The sequence below is a fragment of the Phaseolus vulgaris genome, chromosome 3, assembly GCF_051622355.1.
Source record: "Phaseolus vulgaris cultivar YP4 chromosome 3, ASM5162235v1, whole genome shotgun sequence".
Taxonomy (NCBI): Eukaryota; Viridiplantae; Streptophyta; class Magnoliopsida; order Fabales; family Fabaceae; genus Phaseolus; species Phaseolus vulgaris.
Window position 1 is genome coordinate 43,094,582 of NC_143500.1, and position 21,290 is coordinate 43,115,871.

Genomic DNA, 21,290 nt, shown 5'->3' on the forward strand with positions numbered 1-21,290 from the left:
ATGTGTATTGTAAATACTTTTAATGGATTCATAAAGTTAAACTTTAAATTGAACAAATTTCACATACCAAAGACTCAATTCAATCATTTTCATACTACAATATAAAATTTAAAATTTGGACAAAAGAAAAACTAATTTTATATTATAGTATAAGAAAAAAATAAATCTAACCCTAGTTAAAAATGAAATAATTATGCTTTCTCGACAAAATAGTAATCTTTAAAAAAAATTAGCTTTCTAAGTATACTTTTGAATAATTGTGCATATTATGAGTACGATCAAATATGTGAACAAATGAAAAGTTAACCATATTTTTTATATTCCTTCATTAAATTATTGGTTTACAACTGACTGCACAATCTAATTTTTTAATACAATCAATTTGTGAATATTTATTTCATTTCTTTTCATTGAATGTGGGATTTTCAATTTTATATTTAATTTTTTTATACAGTAGATAGACTTTGGTTTCTAAAGCAGAAATACCTCTCCTATGATGTGTCTGAAAAAGGAACAAATATTTAAATAGGTTTGAGTGTTAAAAGTCAGCAAAATAGATGAAGTAAATGAAAATCAACAATTAAAAAACCATTAATTTCTCACCGTAACTTTATTTTCTATACATTATAATATACAACTTTATTTAATAAAGTATTTTTGAAAATGTATAAATTTTGAAGACTTATTCTACTTCATAATAACGTTTAATAGTTGGATTAATAAAATGTAATATGAAGAGATTGTGATAGAGTAACACTACTTAAATGTTCTCATGAAATAACTTGTTTGCTCTCTGTAAATTTTCAAAATATAAGTAAATCGTGATTATAATATTCCACAGTTACATAATGTTTAGCTTATCTACTTTTTCTATGCATAATTGTTGAGAAAATATACAATAAAAAAGTTAAAAGGGAGTAACTATATCAAAAGTTAGTCGTAAATTAAATTCCATCCTTCTGCATTAAGTGATAACTCATACATATAAGTAAAAAAAAAAAGTAATAACTCTTTATTTGTGAAAAATGAGAATTGAATTTTGGTAAAATAATTCATATATAACACCATAAATGGTTAACCATCGCACAAGTACTTAATAAATTCATATTTAATTTATCTTTTAATTTAAAATATTATTATAAAGATTGTGAAAAGAATGTTCTTATTGTTAAGCAAACAATCTTTTTGGATAGTATAACACAACCCAAACTCTATCCATTGACACCAGTTCTCATGTTGATGCATCATCTGTGGGCTCCTCCTTGTGGTGCATCAACTCATGCATCGCATTAACTCAGGTTTGTGATTTGCCCCTATTTCCCCTTTTCATTTCTGGTTTAGAGAAGCTAAAGAATGCGTATAGATGAAATAGAGACAAAAATCACTTGAGAAATGAGACCCTAATCAATGATTGGATTTATTGACCTAATTAACAAGGTCTGCGATATTGCTATTTGAGATAGGAGTGTTGCATAATTATGAGGCACTCACCAATCCAGAATTTTTGCAATTAAATAGAACTGAAAATGAGTGATGTTTAAGATCCCACTTTAAGAAGGTTGTTGCATCACAATTGGCGCATTACAATACAGAATCTGATAGCGTCTTCACGAACCTTAACACCAACAACCCATTCCATTCTGTGCAACACAACAGAATCAACAACCATTTTCTCAGTCAATGTGCTCCACTGTGGTGCCCCTAATAAAATAAAAGGGAGTTTGTGTTTCAACTTTTAGGAGACCATGCCACGGGTGCTGTAATTGGGTTAGTGGGTTCTTGTTTGTAGACCCCTTCACCTTTTTCATTCAACTCTTCTTCTTCTTTGCTTCTGTTCAAATTGCACAGGTATCGTATCGGATAAAGATTGGAACATGGTGCTGCCTTCCCGTTTCTCATTAGCCTATCCAATCATTTATATTCACATTTACATTTAATCAAAATTCACTATTTACACTTTAATTTTAATCTATGATTAATTGTGTTATGGTTCTTGGATTTCAATTCTACAAGTCTTCCGTGAATTCAAAATGTGATTTAAGTCTTTAGATTCACATAGTTAGATATGCAATGTAGAGAGATAAGAAATGTATTAAGTCTTTTAATATATTATTAGTAAAAATATTACTTTCTTCATTCATTAGAAACTACTATTTTACATATAATTTTTAAAGTAATTATTAAAAAATAAATAATCGTATCACTGTCATTGAATTTTAATTTTTTATAGACAGTTTTTTCTTTTAATTATACATGTTTCACTAGCCGTTTACATCATTCCTTTACAACTACAAGTTTAGAATACCTTATTTTATAAATTAGTTTATTTTAAAAATAACTTTGAAAAAAATGGAATAGGAATTATTTCACTGACCACAAACACAAAAAAAAAGCATAGGGATTGTTGATAATGGATACGAATAATCTTTTGTAATGTTTTTTCTTATAGTGAAAGTTAAGCTGTGCAGTGTCCTTCTAGTTCATATTAAGTCCACAAGGAAGTCATTTAGATGAGGATGGATAACATATATTTTAAAAAATTCCTATGTAATATTCTGGAATAAAAGTTTTTTTTTAAATTTGTAATTAGTTTTTGGATTATATAATCCAAAAGTCTTTTTTCAGAAGCATGATTAGTTTCCAGATTATATAATACAAAAGTTTTTTCTAATGAGATTAGTTTCTGAATTATGTAATTCAGAAGTCTTTTTTCAAATGTGTTACATAATCCGGAAGTTACTCTCAAATCTAGACTTCTGGATTATATAATCTAGTATACCATTCTTTAAAAATATATTATGGATTACATAATCCATAAGCTATTTTTGATTCTGAAAGTAACTTCCGAATTATGTAATCCGAAATATGGGGTGACACAAAAAGAATAAAAAGATATTTTCATGTTTTGTATGGGGTGGCATAAAAACATATGAAAGTGGAAGAAAGTGGAAGAAACAGTCTAACATTATTGGAGCAACTTTTGGAATAGGCGTTCCCATTTTGGCCCAATCACTGGCTTCCTAGGCAAAGATATCAAAGAAATTTGCAGGCATTGACTGATGCAACAGGCGATGCTTTTAGATATGTACTGTGTTATTCACTTATTTGTCACTATTTTACCGCACTTTGTTCCGGCTTTTGATGATTTAGATCCCTTTTATTAGATATGTATATGTATGTTAGACTTTGGACTGTCTAAGGGTGTGTTTGCTTCCAAGTGGGAGGAGGGAGGAAGTATTTTTTTGTGTTTGTTTTCATAGTTTTGAGAGTGGGGAGAGGGTGGGGGAGATGGTGGAGGATTTTTCTCATTCTTCACAAAGGAGGCACAATTCGATATGCAATGTTTACAAGTCAAAGTCATTATTGTAAAATAATTTTCGGATCAAATACACTCCATGAACAAATTGCAAGACCAATACCATGCTGCATCTGAGAAGATCCATCTGATTTCCATTTTTGAGTTGCCTCATCATGAAGGAAAATCCAGGACAAGTTTATTTTGGTTTGAGGATGCTCTCTACTTACAATTATGATACTAATAAAAGAATGTTCTTCTTGGCCCTTCGGCAAATTACATTAGAAGAGACAACAGAAGAGATGTATCAGTGTGCAGAGCAGCGGTCAAAATTTGAAATTTTTCTTCGAGTATATAACCACCTCTTGCTGAAAAAACATTTGGGGTCTTCCAATTAGCAAACTTTTGCAATGAATAATTCATTCAGCAGTAATGTATGTTTCAAGTAACAATAGATTCCTTACCACCAAACTAAGCAGAATGCATGCCACAGCCCCGGGATACAAAGCATACCAGAAATTCAAGTGATGGAACTTTGGACCATCAATGAAAAGCAACGGCATACTAGCAGCTATATGTATCATTGCAATAAAGTTAACCAGCAAATTTTGGAAGCTTAATGATTTATCAAACGACAACAAAATAACATTGAAGAAAAAATACCTGGGGGGTGAACGGAGTTGGTGCAAATCATGTAAGCAACCGATGCTGCAATACTAGCACTCCTGGCCAGCCATCCGGGTCCAAATATTGTCAATGCCAAAACACCAATTGCTGCACAACCTATTTGAGCCATGAACATGCTGTATTTCTGCATAATCACATGTGGGTTATTTAGTTCTGAAGTAAAAAATGAGATAGCACAGGATTGCCTGAAGATATGCATAGCAACAGCATGCTAAGAGACCAAGGATTTTGTGGGGTGATTTTGTTTTTGGTCTATCTATGTTCTAAACCGAAAACATACAAGTCTTATTTTTTTTACAATGACCACTATCAGGTCTAAACATATGACTCTAACAACTAGGCGAACCTAGTGAGTAAGCAAGATTCTGATAAATTGTTTTTCACTTGTAATTGGTAAAAAATGAACATTTGTAATAGTTGAAAAAGTCCAAGAGCGTATAAAAATTTAGACACACAGTGCATTGAATTGGTTAAGCAAGTCATACCCTGGCAGAAGGGGCAGTGGGTGTGGCAAAGAGGATAGTGCAAACAGCCCCAAATGGTGCAAATGCGATTGAGAGTCCTTTTGGTGCCAATAACTGATCCAGCTTTCCCAATACTGCCATCGCCGCAAATGCCCCTGAAGAATCATTTTTTAATTACCAGATTGCACCAAATCTAATTGGTATAGTTAGGAAGATCCTACAGTGGGTGGTTCAATATAAATTATGGGTTCAAATTTCCTGAAAACAAACAAGGGAGAGAGAGAGAGAGAGGAAAAAAACTAACCAGCAGAGGGCCAAAAAATGTCACTGAGGGAAGGAGAGGAAGGGGCTTTGAGAGGTTTCCAATCATCCCATATAGATGGAGAAGCAACGTTGCTTGATGCCACAATCCCATGTCCTCTTTTCCTTCCTTTTTGAATATGTTTATGATTACAGTTCCTAGCTGCCCAATAATCCAACACTACTCCCTTGCGTATGATGGTGGTGTTAAAACAGAAGGAAGCAAATGAAGATGATGAAGGTAACGATAATGGGAGCATATAATTGGTGCCAAAATTGGCAACAGCAACAATTCCAGATGACATTTGACTCATTTCTCAAGTCTTCAGTTTTGGATTGATCGCTTAGATTCTGAAAGTCCCTCTATCAAATACCAGAGAGGGTGATGGAAAAGCAACGAGCGTCGAGAGTTGAAAAATGAATAAGCTTTGAAGAGACCCAAAGGGCGCCCGTTAAGAACATCCAAGCTACTCCTATTAAACTACCTTTTCTTTTTTGTTTCCTTATTACTTTAATTTCAATGCTCTAACTACCTATAACTTTGCATCCCCACATTAATACAAGACAACCAAACAAGACCCAATCTTATCTCATCCACCACCACTACTACCTCACCCAACCTCTACTTGCTTTCTTTTTCTCGAATCATCACTGTAAGCCCAAGTTTCGGATTCTTTTTTTCTTGCTTCCAAATCATATATGTACTCCTAGGCTTTTAATTCAAGAATAAAAATTAATTTGAAAGATTAAGTTTAAAAGATGTTTTATACCATCATCTCAAAATTAAAGCTTTATAATAAGAATGCCAATTTTTGCAATCATACATATGATGATTTTTAGTTACCAATTAGTTGACCAAGAAAACTATTATACTAACAGTTCAAGAAAACTAAACTAAACTAAAATAATGATAAACTTGGAATTCGATTTATTCATTCGTATGAATGATTAAAAATTGGTGACCTACTTAGGAACGAACTCTATCAATCTGCACAAGATTTTTCTAGACTCCAACTGAGTTCCCGATGAGTTTATGAATCTCTGGAGAATTTTGTTCCATTAGGCAAAAAAAAGGTAGGAAGCGGTGAAATGAATTTGAGATTTAAGTTTGCCTTATATTGATAAACAGCTGTGACGTATCCTTAATGTTGGGAGACTGGGGATGAATCGTGTCGATAAACAGAATAGCCTCATAGTTGTGTTTTTCGAGTTTGTTTAGAAAATAATTTATTAGGTACTTCCGAACCACAGAGACGACAATAACGCATATTTATGAAATGAAACTATTCTGGCCTCTTTTTGCGCAAAGGTAAACTAACTTTGTCTTCGGAAATAGTTGACCAAAAACTCACCTTTAAGAATGCCTAATTGGCCAAAATTGTATGAGAAAGTGATAACATTTCATATAGCTAGAATGGAGGCCATTCCAAATACAAAAACCCACTGCAATATCTAAGTTGTCCCTTTAGTTCTTGAAGGGGACAACAAGTGTTTCAGATAATTGACAGATCTATTCACATTTGCTACGAAGTAATCTAGAATGCCACACAAAGGAAAAGGGACACACGAAATGGTGCAGTGGAAATAGCAATGGCATCCATAATTGGAGAGGATTACTTTTGTCATCAGTGATCTGAATGAGACTCATAAAACTCGCTTGGACAAGGAGACATGACCTCTTGTTCCAGCAACTGTAACACCTGGTTCATTGAAGGACGATCATCTGCATTTCCATCTGTGCATCTTTCTGCTAGCTCAAGAATTACTTCAAGGGTTCCTGCATCTGCATCGCTGCATCTTTTGTCCACCACATCTTCCAATCTGTTATCTCTCAGTAATGTGTTCACCTGCAAAGAATTGCCTAAAGCTTAGTACATTATGTTCGAAAAACTTTCCTGTGTTACCAGAGGTTTGCATTGAGAGTTAAAAAGCTTACCCAACCAACAACATTTAAACCTCTTTTTACAAAGGAAGGATCTGTTGGCCTCTTTCCAGTTACAAGTTCGAGTAATAGAACTCCAAAGCTATACACATCTGACTTCTCAGTTGCTCTTCCACTTTGTAGATACTCTGGTAGACACGTAAAATATCACTAGTTTACCTCTTTATATTTAGAAAAATCACTTGATGCACTATTGAATAATAATTAATAGGGTCTTGTTACGGGACTACTTGAGGAATGCATTGAATAGTATCCTAAGCATTTATTAGCATTTGTCAATTAATACATAATATACATTAGAAATAATTATCTAACATATCATTCGGGACTCTTTCATCACATTTGGCATAGGTCAATTGAAAATTTGAAGAATGAAATGGAATATGGCCACTTTCCACCCAAAATCCCAAAACAAAGGATAACCAGGCCATCTGCAAGGATCCAGAAGTACTAAATACATACCTGGTGCCAAATACCCAAACGTGCCAGCTACCACTGTGGTAACATGGGCCTCTTCATCGACCAAAAGCTTTCCGAGGCCAAAATCAGATATATGTGGTTCCATGTTTTCATCAAGGAGTATGTTGCTAGATTTTATGTCACGGTGAACAATTTCTGGGCTGCATTCATGGTGCAAGTAAGCCAAACCCCGGGCAGAACCAAGAGCTATCTTTAGGCGATCACTCCAGTTCAGTAGTCGTCTTTGTTGAGTATTTTCTGAAGAAAGGATTGCTTTACTATTAGAAAATTACACAGCTACAGGACGAGTCATCACAAATATACAATAGATTTTATAAAATTTACAGGCTTGATAATATACTTTAAGGGCAGCCTATGATCCCCACCCTAAATTTGATTGTTGTACAATTTCAAGAAAATCTTTCTCATCTTCATAGGAAAACAGACTTATTTATAGTTCAGTGAATATTAAAATGAACCATACCATGCAAGAGATCATCTAAGCTGCCTAAAGCCAAATAGTCATAGATAAGGAGTCTTGAAGAAGGAAGCCTGCAGTAACCACGCATATTTACTAGATTTATGTGCTTGATGCTCCCCAAGATCTCTAGTTCCCTTTCAAACACTTGATCAGACCCTTCACAACTTCGATCAATCCGTTTAACAGCAAATGTACCACAATCATTCATCACCATTCGGTAAACAGTACCATACCCTCCTGATCCTATTATATGCTCTTCATCTAGAGACTCCAGCTTCTCTATGATCTCAGATGATGTGTATGGCAGGTCACCATGGAAAGTAATAAGTTTTGTGCCTGTTACAGATTATTTCAGCATTTATGAACAAAGAGGAAATTGTCTTTTCTTTTTTCCTTGGAGATTGTCAAATTTGAAACATCAGTGTTCTTACTTGCTCCTGGATCAACTTGTTTCTTGACTTCCGTGTATCTCTTCGCAGCTCGTTCCTTCTTTGATAATAAACGAGTCCAGAGGAATGAAAGGATCATGACAAGTGCGAGACCCATTGTTGCCATTGCACCAATTAGCACCCCCTTCATGTAATGTGAAGACCTTTTGGCTGGGACTGCATATATTGAAGTGATAAGGATTATCATGCAAAACAGTGACCATAATTCTTTAATATGTATATCAGTTCTAAATCGAGTAAATTAGATAGTATTTAGAAAAGTCAAATCCAAGATGTGACTTGCCTGCAGCTTCATCACTTTCAGCATGGGGCAGTACCACAGGAAAACCAAGTGATGTCCGACATGGCTTTTGGACTTGCCGCCCACAAAGATCTAAATTTCCATTAAACCTATTTACATGCAATGAATTTGTTAATACAAAAGTACAGGTATAATAAAATCAACTTGCTGCTCATAGTGCAAATACATTAACCTAATAACAGGATTGATATAGTAAAAACAAGAAAATCCAAAACTATAGTCTTAATGCAAAATGAGCTCTCGTTATTCATGTCCAATAAGAACATTTAGCTGCTGTCTGCAATAGCATGAACTAACTACAACAGCCAAGAAAACTTAAAATCACAAAAATGACTTTTTTTGTACTTTACATATTAAAAAGATAGAGAGTAGAAGTTCAGAGATCAAAAGTGAAAAATTGACACACAATTTTCACCATTCACGTGTGTTACAACATATAGTCTAAACTATAATAAGGAAAGAATACATACGAGCTCTTGTCAAAGGTGCTTAGTACTCCAATGTCAGGAATTTCACCAGAAAAGAAATTGGTAGACAAGTTCCTAAGACAAGGAGGGTCAGCATAAAAAGAATCACAAAGTTATGAATACCACTACGAAAGAGATGTTTAGACTATACTGACTTACAGAATTTGCAAATGTGAGAGCCGGCCAATAGAGGAAGGTATAGCACCTTTTAACGTGTTACTTGACAAATCCCTGTATTTAGACTATGAATCAAATTCCAAATAAATTCTGAAAAACAAAATCTAGAAACAAGTTCAAAGAATCATAAAGGAATAGTGACAAAAAGCAAGGGAATAGGAATTACAGTATATTTAAATATGAAAGATTTCCAATGTTTGACGGTATGCCTCCTTGGAAAAAATTACCCCTCAAGTACCTTTTGAACACAATCAGATGAGAGGCATCACCATCAGCATAACATAAAAGCAGCAAAATTTTTAGGAAATTGATAAATACTTCTCTAGGAGTGAACCATATACTTACAGCGCTCTTAGCTCAGTACAATTGGTAAGTTCATTAGGAATGGTTCCATGCAAACTGTTCTGATGAAGTGCCCTGATTCATTACAAGCCATTCAATGGAATGAAAATGACAAAAGTCTCAGGTGCAAGTTTACCAATGGTGGGAGGAACATGTTTTCTACTTACAATCTTTGTAGTCTACTGAGTTTACCAATGCTGGGAGATATAATTCCTCCAAGTTGCATGTATGGCAGATTTCTGAAGAACAAAACACAAAATGCCATACTCAGCTGAGAAAGTGAGAAAAAGAAGGTAACAGAATACAGTGCATGTGTTGTCTGCATACATTGAGCGAACTCTTTGCTCATCGCCAGAGTGACAAGAGATACCAGTCCATGCACAATGAGTCTCATCAAACTCTTGCCAGTTGCCCAGCACATTCTTAGTATCATTAAAAGTACTTTTGATTTCCAACAAGGCCAGACCTAACAGATGAAAGAAAGTTCGAGAGTTAAATTTCACAACTTTAAACTCCAGCTGCCATAGGAGAAGCATTTCACAGAGATTTGGAGAGAGAATGATAAAGATAAACTCCCAAAGTAGGAGGCAGAAGGTGAAATCGGAAAACTACCCAGAAAGCTTTTATTCTCAGACAAAAAAGATTTAAAAAAAAAAAAAAAACTAAACAAAGCATAGAAGAGGATTTGAAGCTGAGAAACAAAGAAGGGGTTCATAGTTCTAACCATCCAGGGTGAGAGCAAGAGAAGAAGGGCAGAAAACTGTCAGCATAATCACCAGAGAACTCCACCCTACAATCCCCATTTCCATTTTCCAATCTCTCAACAAATTTGAACTCTGAAGTTCTATGAGTGAAAACGAAACTTGTCACTAAGACAGTGTGACTTTAAAGTGATGATTCAGTAGGAAAAAAAGTGTGGGTAGGGTTGGGAGTATGATAAGAATGTAGACCCAGGTGTTACATGATTTTAACTTCCATTTTTGAACTCAAAATAACTATTATATATATATTACAGAAAACAGTGAGAATAATTCCATGCAACAAGGTAAGAGAGTGCACTTATGATACTCCAATATTTTACTTTATTTGATTGGTTCTTAGACTTAATTACTGTAATATTTTATGCAGAGGGGGGGGGGGAAAGGACAAGTATTTTGAAAATCGGTATGAAAAGTGGTGCAGGTTGAAGGAACCGTTGTTCAGGCAGAAATTCAAAAAAAAAGAACACTTCAACCACTCGCCTGTTTGGGGGTGTAAAGAATACTCGCCAGTAAGTCAACAAAATTGTGCTTGGTAAGAGCCAATGAAAGAGAAGTGAAAAGCCACATCAGCAAGTGGAGTACACTTATATGACTAGCGCGTGGTATTTTTCTTTATCATGTCTGATATATGTCAGACATATTTAATCTAATTTAATCTTTAAATTTTAACAATAATAATAAAAGGAATAAGTGCCTAATTAGATTGTGTATAAGATGGAATTTCGATGGATTCTATGTTCTTCTTTTGATTTGATTTCCATTTTAGTTCATCTCTTACATTACTTGTTTCTGTTTAACTTTTATCATTTTTTTTGTTATTTTAATTTAAAAAATATAAGAGAGAACAAAGTGTTTTTCTTTTCTTTCATAATAAAAATAAAAGAAATAATTATATAAACCACCTGTTTTTTACACAAATAGAAGAAAACATATAACATCATTTCTAATAAATCTTACTTGTTTTGCTGTAAGATGCTATTTATATTAAGATGAAGGGTTAGTTAGTTGATAGTTTAAGTGTATATTTAGAAAAGATTATATGTTAAAAATACTATTTCATTTTATAAAAGCTGTTTCATAATTTATAAAATAAATTGAACCAAACACTAGAGTTATTTGTGAAAGATTGAAACGGAGTTTGGCTTAAACTGTTATCATAATATTTTATTGATTGAGGTTTAGGAATTACAATGTATAATATACATAATATTTATAATATTTAATTTAATTTTATACAAAGGATCCATTGTTTAAATCAATTTAAAAAAATAAAAAATAAATATATATATATATATACACACACACAAATGCAAAGCTGAAAAATAATTAAAACAAGAAGATAAACTAAAGGAAAATGAGCTGAAGATAATATGAATAACAGAAGTTCCTATTTCATAGGATAAAAATGAATATACATAGAATGAAAAATGTAGCCATAGACTAACTGCAAAAAGTCATTTGACAAACTAGAGTAGACTAGTATTGTAAAAAAAAACTAAAGAAAGTAATTATAGTCTTAAAAACTCTTCCAGAAAATAATTCTAATACACTTTAGATAAACAGTCGTCACAAACTGTTTAAGACTTGAGAAATTTAAGATTATAACAAACTTCTCAATCCTTTGACAAAGAGAGATATAAGATATTTCACAAAGTAGTAGGAAGATATTTATTAAAATCCTAACTGAAACTAACTGGTTTAGTGACTAATATCAGATTTTATAAATTCACTAATTAAAAGCTAAAAAAAGTAAATAAAATAGAAAGACATGAATGGCACGTGAATCATCTCCAAATCTAGTTACTCTCTCTTTCCATGCAAAAATAATCATCACCATCAGATGCAAATTACATCACAAATCATGCGTCCACCTAATCCTAGATTTTTAAGGAAAATAACCTAAAATTTCTCAAAAATATCTTTGAAAGTTTCAGACATAAGAAAAAAAATAAAATAAAACTATTCTCTAATTAGTGGTCTTATAAAAAAGGAAATGCATGGAACTACTTTGATAACATATATAAACAAGTAGAACCAAAGTTACAAAGCCGGAACTAACAAAAATGGAGAATTTGAGGACAGATTGTTCTCATGCACTAGAGTTAGAACATGAGCGAACACGCCCACCACCCTCTTCATCTTCTGCTTCACCAAGACAAGCAGGAGGGTGGAGATCCATCAAATACATCATTGGTAATTTCATCCATGTTTTATAGTTTACCTCACAATATATCAATGTTCATTGTTCTAACGCACGTCCTTTAATTTGCAAAGGAAATGAGTCCTTCGAGAAATTGGCATCCATGAGTTTGATATCAAATTTGACAGTGTACCTGCTCTCAAAATACAACCTCAGTGGCGTATATGTGGTGAATGTGGTGCAAATTTGGAATGGAACCTCCAACATCTTCTCAATAGTTGGAGCTTTTATTTCTGATACATATCTGGGAAGGTTCCGGACCCTCCTCTTTGGCAGTATTAGCTCACTTCTGGTAAGGAAAATCACATGCATGTTCCTGTCTTCTTTCCCTACACATACCTATTTTCATTCCTGAGTCATGTTTCAATTGTCAATTTCTACAACTCAGCAAAATTTATCCTAGCAATGCCTAAGGTACCTTCCAATAAGTACTGACAAATTGAGAAAATAAATGCTCAACTATTCATTGGTCGACATGAAATATTTACTCTATTGTAGATACACTGATAAATCAGAATGTAACAGATCATATCAACTGTGAGTTAATTAGAAAGCTATATTGGTTGGTTTTAGACTTACAAGTAATAACAAAATGGAAGACTATGATGGAACATTACACACTGAAGTTTCAAAATTCTAATTGCTATATATTCTCATTAACCAAGGAAAGATCATGTATATACATAACAAGCTTGGGTTGTACTTGGCAGGGTATTATGACCATAACCCTAACAGCAGGTATACATCAACTGAGACCCCATCCCTGCGAAGACAGACCTCATTGCGAATCTCCACATGCCTGGCAGCTAGGAGTCCTCTTTTTAGGTCTTGGACTCTTATCCATAGGAGCAGGTGGCATTAGGCCATGCAACATTGCTTTTGGTGCAGATCAGTTTGACACCAAAACAGAGAAGGGCAAGGCACAACTTGAAAGCTTCTTCAATTGGTGGTACTTCAGTTTCACCATTGCACTTGTTATAGCACTCACAACTGTTGTCTACATTCAAACCAATGTAAGTTGGACTTTAGGCTTTGCTATTCCCACTTGCTGTCTTGCTTTTTCAATAGCCATCTTCCTACTTGGCCACCACACTTACATTTGCAAGAAGCCTCAAGGGAGCATTTTCTCAGACATGGCTAAAGTAATTGTAGCAGCCTTTAGAAAACGCAACGTACAGGCTTCTGGTAGAACCTTTTACAATCCTGCTTCCACATCGGAGGAAGCAGAGTTGGAGAATGAAGAGATTGTTTGGACAGAGAGGTTCAAGTTCCTTGACAAGGCTGCTATAATAGCTAATCCTCGTGAGTTGAATGAGCAAGGCATGGCTAGGAATGTTTGGAGACTTTGTAGCTTGCAACAAGTGGAACACTTCAAATGCTTGCTGGGAATTCTGCCAGTGTGGCTGGCAGGAATTTGTTGCTTCATTGTGATGGACCAGCAAAACACTTTTGGGGTGCTTCAAGTTGTTCAAAGTAATAGGTCCATTGGGCCCCACTTCAAGATCCCTCCTGGTTGGATGAACCTTATATCAATGATAGCTCTCTCATCTTGGATATTCATTTATGAGTGTGTCTACATTCCCCTTGTGGGAAAGCTTAGTATAAAGACTCCAAGATTGGCAACGAAGCAAAGAATAAGAATTGGGATTTTGTTGTCCATCTTATGCATGTTGGTAGCAGCAATTGTTGAAAAGAAACGTCGTGAATCAGCTTTGAAATATGATTTGTTCATCTCACCAGTAAGCTTTGCATGGTTGTTGCCTCAGTTTGCATTATCAGGTCTGAATGAAGCCTTTGCTGCTGTCTCTATAATGGAGTTCTTGACCTTGAAAATGCCAGAGAGCATGAGAACTGTTGCTGGGGCAGTCTTCTTTCTGAGCTTGTCCGTTGCAAACTACATGGGGTCCTTGATTGTCAATATTGTCCATAAAATAACATCTGTCAATGGAAAAACATCATGGGTAGGGGGTCATGATTTAAATCAGAGTAGGCTTGACTGTTACTATTATGTCATTGCTGCAATGGGAGGTTTGAATTTTATCTACTTCAATTTCTTTGCATGCCGTTATTGTGACAATGACAACTTCAAAACAGAGGCACAACCACAGCATTCAAATGTTGTGGGAGAATCAACTGAACCAAATGATGAGGAGAAGGTCTTGGATATAACAGGCACCACACAAACAGCAACATGACCATATTCTCCTCTTCTTGGAGTTCAAAATAAAAGAATTCAAATTCTTTAGATTTGTATATTCGTTTCCTATATTTTTTTTCTCTTTAAATTTAGTTTTGATGTGGCTTTTTTTCTTTAACATTTTATGCTTATGTCTCCGACACATTGTAATTAAATAATAGTTTAGATTTTTCAAATCAAATTTTGGCTCCTAAAGTTTTATTCTTTCACATCTATATAGATACAATCTCTTTCTTTCACAAATTTAAGTATCTTTCGATTTCAGATATATATATATATATATATATATTCTTGTCCCTCATTTAGAGACAAACATGTCATTTTTTGTTTATTCACATTTTCCCATTGTGTACTCTCGATCCATTTTTACAATGGCATTTCAACTTATCCTACTTCAAAGCAATTTAATGATGTAAGAGTATCATAAATATTCTGAGATGTGTGGACTAAGAAAAATCTCCTCATCGCTGTAATTAAATTATGCACCATTTTATTGTTTAAGATTAAAACACTTGTTTTTATTCTATATCTTTATTTATCTTTCAAGTAATTTTTTACTGTATCAATTAATATTACACATAAGCATTAAATGAATTTAAAAATAAGTAATTTTAATACAGGTTGTTTTCGTTAGTTTATTTATGACTTTTTTCTAACATTATAAATATTTTCAAGGCGAGTTTATGCCTATAAGACTTACATATCCTTGTGATGATATAACATTATTGATAAAAACATTTTTCTATTGACCTGACTATTTTGGATTTTAAAACTTATTTAAATACTTATTATTGTGTTTAGGAGAATGATAGGTTGAAAGTATAATGTTTAAATTTAGTGAAAATATTATTACTTATTCAGATATTAGAATGGTGAAGAGTTGTAGAATATTAAGAAAAAGAAAGAAGATATTGATTTACATTTACAAATTGATTTGTTGGTACACAAAAAATATGAATTATTGTGCGCAACCTCACCAAGAGTCCCACATAGACTGAATGACTAATCCCCTTCTTGGTCGCAAACTAAGACTCAATTTAATTAATATAAAAGAGATCACGATAACTAACAGAAAATATTTGAATATGATGAATTATAAATAATCTATTTAAAATATTTTATATTAACTTTCAATTAAAATTTTAATACAATATATCTCATTCGTTTTGATCCAATATGAAATTTCTAATTTCCCATATATTATATACGTATTCCAACAATTATATATTATAATACACTGTCGATAAGCTCACACCATTTAAAAAATTACTTCTACCAAACAACTTAATATATTATTATTTTAATTATACTTTTTATATATTTTAATATATATTATATAGGTGTAAAATAAAGTATTTTTTTTCTTATACCGTATTAATAATAAGACTTTAAGTCTAACTCAATCGCATAAAACCAACTTTTAAGGTGAGGATTGCACTTACATATATACTATGAAATGGTTTAATCTTTAATAGATGTGTCATCTCTCCAACACATCTTTTCATGATGCGAGTGACATCTAGTACGTGGGACAACATATAAAAATCTGTAACTTGTGAAAAATGTGATTTATAATTTTTTAATTAATGAAATTATAAAATGGTAATTTTATCTTTGTGGTTAAAATTATTTTAAAATAAAATATAGTTAATTATTAATACATGAAATGTGTAAAATTAAATAAAAGTATAAAATTAAATAAAATTTGAATAAAAATAATTATAAGAGATAACTGAAATTATAAGTTTTCTAAAACTTCATAAAATAAACAGAAATTGATCTACAAATTCAACACATATTAAATATTAAACATAGAATAGTTAAATACAATATGGAAATTAAATTACAAGACAAAAATAAAGAAAACAATAATATATTATAAGAACAATTTAATATTACCACTAAATATAAAATGTATAAAAAATATTTTGACAAAATAAAAAAAAATGATTATTATTTTTTTAATGAATTTATTTTTATTATTATTATTTTTATTATAATTATTATTTATGATATTAAAGTTATTATTTTTATATTTTTTTATTTGTTATATAAAACTATTTATATATAAATACGTCTTATTGTTTAAAATATTATATTATTATTATTATTATATTATACGATCGATTATTTGGATTGTATCAATCATTTTGAATTTTTTTTTAAACATAATCAATTATATGATTTCTTACGGTTTTTATAAACTGTTATTGAATGAATTGGAAACAAGAAAACAATTTGTTGGTCTGTAATTTTATTTCTCTTTAAGCAAGTTCCGTAATTTCCTCCTCCTAATCTCTCTCTCAGTCTCCACGAAGTCCGAACTCGGATAGTACTTGCAAAAGACACTCTGACACTCAAGTCAAAATTGAGTATTCGGCACTTCTTAGCACTATATAATGATATATCTGGTTCTTGAATTTTGTGTCTATTTATATGGTTATTATGGATCTTTTCTTATTGGATAAAATTATAGAGTTAAATCATGTTTAGAAGTTTATTACCTATTCCTTAATCGCTAATTAACATCACTAATCCTGCTTAAGTGTAATGGTCTTTACGGTGTCAATCAACTTAAATTGGATAGAGTCATATGATCGGTCAGACCCTACCTATACATAAAATATTATCATGTACACAAAATATAAAAGACAAGATAATTTGATGTTTTCATGCACCTCCACCTGGTTTCCTTTTGTTTTTATTTATTTAAGAGACATTTTCTAAATATTTTTAAGAGTAAGACAAATTGACATCAGTTTCATCTATATACTTAATATTAAAAAATATCACTTTATTATAATATAATATATTATTTTAAAAATATTATAGAATAATTATTTATTATTATTAGGGTGTTACATAAACTTTATTCCTGTTCAGATACTATATAAAATCTAAAGTTAAAGATTTGAATAAACTAATAAGTTGGGTAAAACTAGTGAATTAAGGATATTCTACGACAATCTCTTTAAACACAGTGATATTTTCTTGAACCTCCTTATTCAACTTTCTCTTTTCTTTAGATGCAGCACATTTTTTCTCCTTTAGCACAGAGAGTTAGTTTTTAACATGCCATTAAAGTTCTCTCCAAGTAAATCTCTTGGTTTGTGCTGAATATTTTGAATTCAATGAACATATTTCAGATGAGAATTGAAAATTTCCCTTATCCCATCATCCAAATTCATGAGACTGAATTTAATTTTATACTCATACTCTTCTGTGTAAATTTTAATTCACAATATTACTAACTCTCTATGCTAAAGGAGAAATAATGCACATAAAAAACAAGAAAGGGGAAAACTCAAACAGGATTTTTTTTCTTTTATATATTTTAATAAAATATACAACTAAATATATATACAAATACAAAGCTGGAAAATAAATAAAACAAGAAGACAAACTTTTCAATCCTTTGTCAAAGAGAAGGAGACTGAGAAGATATTTGACAAAATAGTAGGAAAAGAGTTATTAAAATGCTAGCTGAAACTAAGGGGTTTAGTGACTAATTAAATATAAGATTTTATAAATTCACTAATTAAGTGCTAAAAAAATAAACAAAATAATCCGTTTCCAAATCTATAGCTACTCTCTCTTTCCACGCAAACACAGTCATCACCATCAGATGCAAATTACATCACAAATCATACGTCCACCTAATCCTAGATTTTTAAGGAAAATAACCTAAAATTTCTCAAATCTTTTTGAAAGGTTCAGACAGAAGAAAAAAAAATTATTCTCTAATTAGTGGTCTTAACAAAAGGAAATGCATGGAACTACTTTGATAACATATATAAACCAGTAGTTATAAAGCGCCAGAACTTAACAAAAATGGAGAACCTGAAGACAGATGGTTCTCATGCACTAGAGTTAGAACATGAGCGAACACGCACACCACCCTCTTCATCTCCTGCTTCACCAAGACAGGCAGGAGGGTGGAGATCCATCAAATACATCATTGGTAATTTCATCCATGTTTTATAGTTTACCTCACAATATATCAATGTTCATTGTTCTAACGCACGTCCTTTAATTTGCAAAGGAAATGAGTCCTTCGAGAAATTGGCATCCATGAGTTTGATATCAAATTTGACAGTGTACCTGCTCTCAAATTACAACCTCAGTGGCGTATATGTGGTGAATGTGGTGCAAATTTGGAATGGAACCTCCAACATCTTCTCAATAGCTGGAGCTTTCATTTCTGATACATATCTGGGAAGGTTCCGGACCCTCCTCTTTGGCAGTATTAGCTCACTTCTGGTAAGGAAAATCACATGCATGTTCCTGTCTTCTTTCCCTACACATACCTATTTTCATTTCTGAGTCATGTTTCAATTGTCAATTTCTACAACCCAGCAAAAATTATCCTAGCAATGCCTAAGGTAACTTCCAATAAGTACTGAAAATTTGAGAAAACAAATGCTTAACTATTCATTGGTTGACATATGAAATATTTACTCTATTGGAGATACACTGACAAATAAGAATGTAACAAATCATATCAGTGAGTTAATTAGAAAGCTATATTGGTTGGTTTTAGACTCACAACAAGTAACAACAAAATGGAAGGCTGTGATGGAACATTACACATGAAGTTTTAAAATTCTAATTGCTATATATTCTCATTAACCAATGAAAGATCATGTATATACATCACAAGCTTGGGTTGTACTTGGCAGGGTATTTTGACCATAACCCTAACAGCAGGTATACATCAACTGAGACCCCATCCCTGCGAAGACAGACCTCATTGCGAATCTCCACATGCCTGGCAGCTAGGAGTCCTCTTTTTAGGTCTTGGACTATTATCCATAGGAGCAGGTGGCATTAGGCCATGCAACATTGCTTTTGGTGCAGATCAGTTTGACACCAAAACAGAGAAGGGTAGGGTACAACTTGAAAGCTTCTTCAATTTGTGGTACTTCAGTTTCACCATTGCACTTGTTATAGCACTCACAATTGTTGTCTACATTCAAACCAATGTAAGTTGGACTGTAGGCTTTGCTATTCCCACTTGCTGTCTTGCTTTCTCAATAGCCATCTTCCTACTTGGCCGCCACACTTACATTTGCAAGAAGCCTCAAGGGAGCATCTTCTCAGACATGGCTAAAGTAATTGTAGCAGCCTTTAGAAAACGCAACGTACAGGCTTCTGGTAGAACCTTTTACAATCCTGCTTCCACATCGGAGGAAGCAGAGTTGGAGAATGAAGAGATTGTTTGGACAGAGAGGTTCAAGTTCCTTGACAAGGCTGCTATAATAGCTAATCCTCGTGAGTTGAATGAGAAAGGCACGGCTAGGAATGTTTGGACACTTTGTAGCTTGCAACAAGTGGAACACTTCAAATGCTTGCTGGGAATTCTGCCAGTGTGGGTGACAGGAATTTGTTGCTTCATTGTGATGGACCAGCAAAACACTTTTGGGGTGCTTCAAGTTGTTCAAAGTAATAGGTCCATTGGGCCCTACTTCAAGATCCCTCCTGGTTGGATGAACCTGATATCAATGATAGCCCTCTCATCTTGGATATTCATTTATGAGTGTGTCTACATTCCCCTTGTGGGAAAGCTTAGTATAAAGACTCCAAGATTGGCAACGAAGCAAAGAATCAGAATTGGGATTTTGTTGTCCATCTTATGCATGTTGGTAGCAGCAATTGTTGAAAAGAAGCGTCGTGACTCAGCTTTGAAACATGGTTTGTTTATTTCACCAGTAAGCTTTGCATGGTTGTTGCCTCAGTTTGCATTATCAGGTCTGAATGAAGCCTTTGCTGCTGTCTCTATAATGGAGTTCTTGACCTTGAAAATGCCAGAGAGCATGAGGACTGTTGCTGGGGCAGTCTTCTTTCTGAGCTTATCCATTGCAAACTACATGGGGTCATTGATTGTCAATATTGTCCATAAAATAACATTTGTCAATGGAAAAACATCATGGATAGGGGGTCATGATTTAAATCAGAATAGGCTTGACTGCTACTATTATGTCATTGCTGCATTGGGAGGTTTGAATTTTATCTACTTCAATTTCTTTGCATGCCGTCATTGTGACATTGACAATTTCAAAACAGAGGCACAACAACAGCATTCAAATGTTGCGGGAGAATCAACTGAACCAAATGATGAGGAGAAGGTCTTGGATATAACAGGCACCACAAAAACCGCAACATGACCATATTCTCCACTTCTTGGAGTTCAAAATAAAAGAATTCAATTTCTTCGGTGCTGTATATTCGTTTCCTAGATTTTTTTCTCTTTAGACAAACTTAATGTACTTAAGTTTTGATGTGGCTTTTTATCTTTTACTTTTTATGCTTCTGTCTCCGACACATTGTAATTTAATAATAGTTTAGATTTTTCAAATCAAAATTTGCCTCCTAAAGTTTTATTCTTTCACATCTTTATAGATACAATCTCTTTCTTTCACAAATTTAAGTATCTTTCGATTTTAGTTTAACTCTGATATATATATATATATATATATATATATATATATATATATATATATTTATTTTTATTTTTTTTTTCTTGTCCCTGATTTAGAGACAAACATGTCATTTTTGTTTATTCACATTTTCCCATTGTGTAGTCTCAATCCATTTTTACAATAGCATTTCAACTTATCCTACTTCAAAGCAATTTAATGATGTAATAGTATCGTAAGTCTTCTGAGATATGTGTGGACTAAGAAAGATCTCCTTATTACTGTGATTAAATTATGCACCATTTTATTGTCTAAGATTAAAATCACTTGTTTTTGTTTTATATTTTCATTT

The 21,290-nt window shown here is 32.9% G+C and overlaps 4 protein-coding genes across 4 annotated transcripts; 2 read left to right on the forward strand and 2 right to left on the reverse strand.

The window, feature by feature from the left end:
* Nucleotides 1-3,336: 3,336 nt before the first annotated feature.
* Nucleotides 3,337-6,007, reverse strand: LOC137807796 (Integral membrane HPP family protein). The gene is made up of 5 exons (XM_068608597.1): nt 4,751-6,007; nt 4,468-4,601; nt 3,959-4,106; nt 3,760-3,866; nt 3,337-3,663 (listed from the first exon to the last, which is right to left on the reverse strand). The coding sequence occupies exons 1-5, from the start codon at nt 5,058-5,060 to the stop codon at nt 3,622-3,624; spliced, it is 741 nt and encodes a 246-aa protein (XP_068464698.1). The 5' UTR covers nt 5,061-6,007; the 3' UTR covers nt 3,337-3,621.
* Nucleotides 6,008-6,124: 117 nt separating this feature from the next.
* On the reverse strand, nt 6,125-10,456 carry LOC137807795 (Leucine-rich repeat protein kinase family protein). The gene is made up of 13 exons (XM_068608596.2): nt 10,089-10,456; nt 9,692-9,830; nt 9,532-9,603; nt 9,368-9,439; nt 9,189-9,260; nt 9,005-9,076; nt 8,849-8,920; nt 8,361-8,467; nt 8,060-8,233; nt 7,632-7,964; nt 7,151-7,405; nt 6,683-6,816; nt 6,125-6,593 (listed from the first exon to the last, which is right to left on the reverse strand). Exons 1-13 carry the CDS (start codon nt 10,171-10,173, stop codon nt 6,372-6,374), a joined length of 1,809 nt encoding a protein of 602 aa, XP_068464697.1. The 5' UTR covers nt 10,174-10,456; the 3' UTR covers nt 6,125-6,371.
* Nucleotides 10,457-12,178: 1,722 nt separating this feature from the next.
* Nucleotides 12,179-14,731, forward strand: LOC137807797 (protein NRT1/ PTR FAMILY 2.8). The gene is given in 3 exon segments (XM_068608598.2): nt 12,179-12,318; nt 12,400-12,617; nt 13,036-14,731. Coding segments are annotated over 3 exon segments (1,884 nt in total). The 5' UTR covers nt 12,179-12,188; the 3' UTR covers nt 14,572-14,731.
* A 3,622-nt stretch (nt 14,732-18,353) lies between these two features.
* LOC137807798 (protein NRT1/ PTR FAMILY 2.8) lies at nt 18,354-20,826 on the forward strand. Its single transcript, XM_068608599.2, is given in 3 exon segments — nt 18,354-18,483; nt 18,565-18,782; nt 19,202-20,826. Coding segments are annotated over 3 exon segments (1,905 nt in total). The 3' UTR covers nt 20,759-20,826.
* The last annotated feature ends 464 nt before the right edge of the window (nt 20,827-21,290 follow it).

Excerpts from the sequence above, each read along its gene's own strand:
- LOC137807796 (XM_068608597.1), bottom strand. The coding sequence starts at position 5,060 with ATGAGTCAAATGTCATCTGGAATTGTTGCTGTTGCCAATTTTGGCACC. Across the intron at positions 3,867-3,958 it reads CAACTCCGTTCACCCCCCAG|CTGCTAGTATGCCGTTGCTT; the intron begins GTATTTTTTCTT and ends TGATACATATAG. Across the intron at positions 3,664-3,759 it reads GCATTCTGCTTAGTTTGGTG|CAAGAGGTGGTTATATACTC; the intron begins GTAAGGAATCTA and ends ATGTTTTTTCAG.
- LOC137807795 (XM_068608596.2), bottom strand. The coding sequence starts at position 10,173 with ATGGAAATGGGGATTGTAGGGTGGAGTTCTCTGGTGATTATGCTGACA. Across the intron at positions 9,077-9,188 it reads CTTTCATATTTAAATATACT|GGATTTGTCAAGTAACACGT; the intron begins GTAATTCCTATT and ends GTCTAAATACAG. Across the intron at positions 8,234-8,360 it reads TGAAAGTGATGAAGCTGCAG|TCCCAGCCAAAAGGTCTTCA; the intron begins GCAAGTCACATC and ends CAATATATGCAG.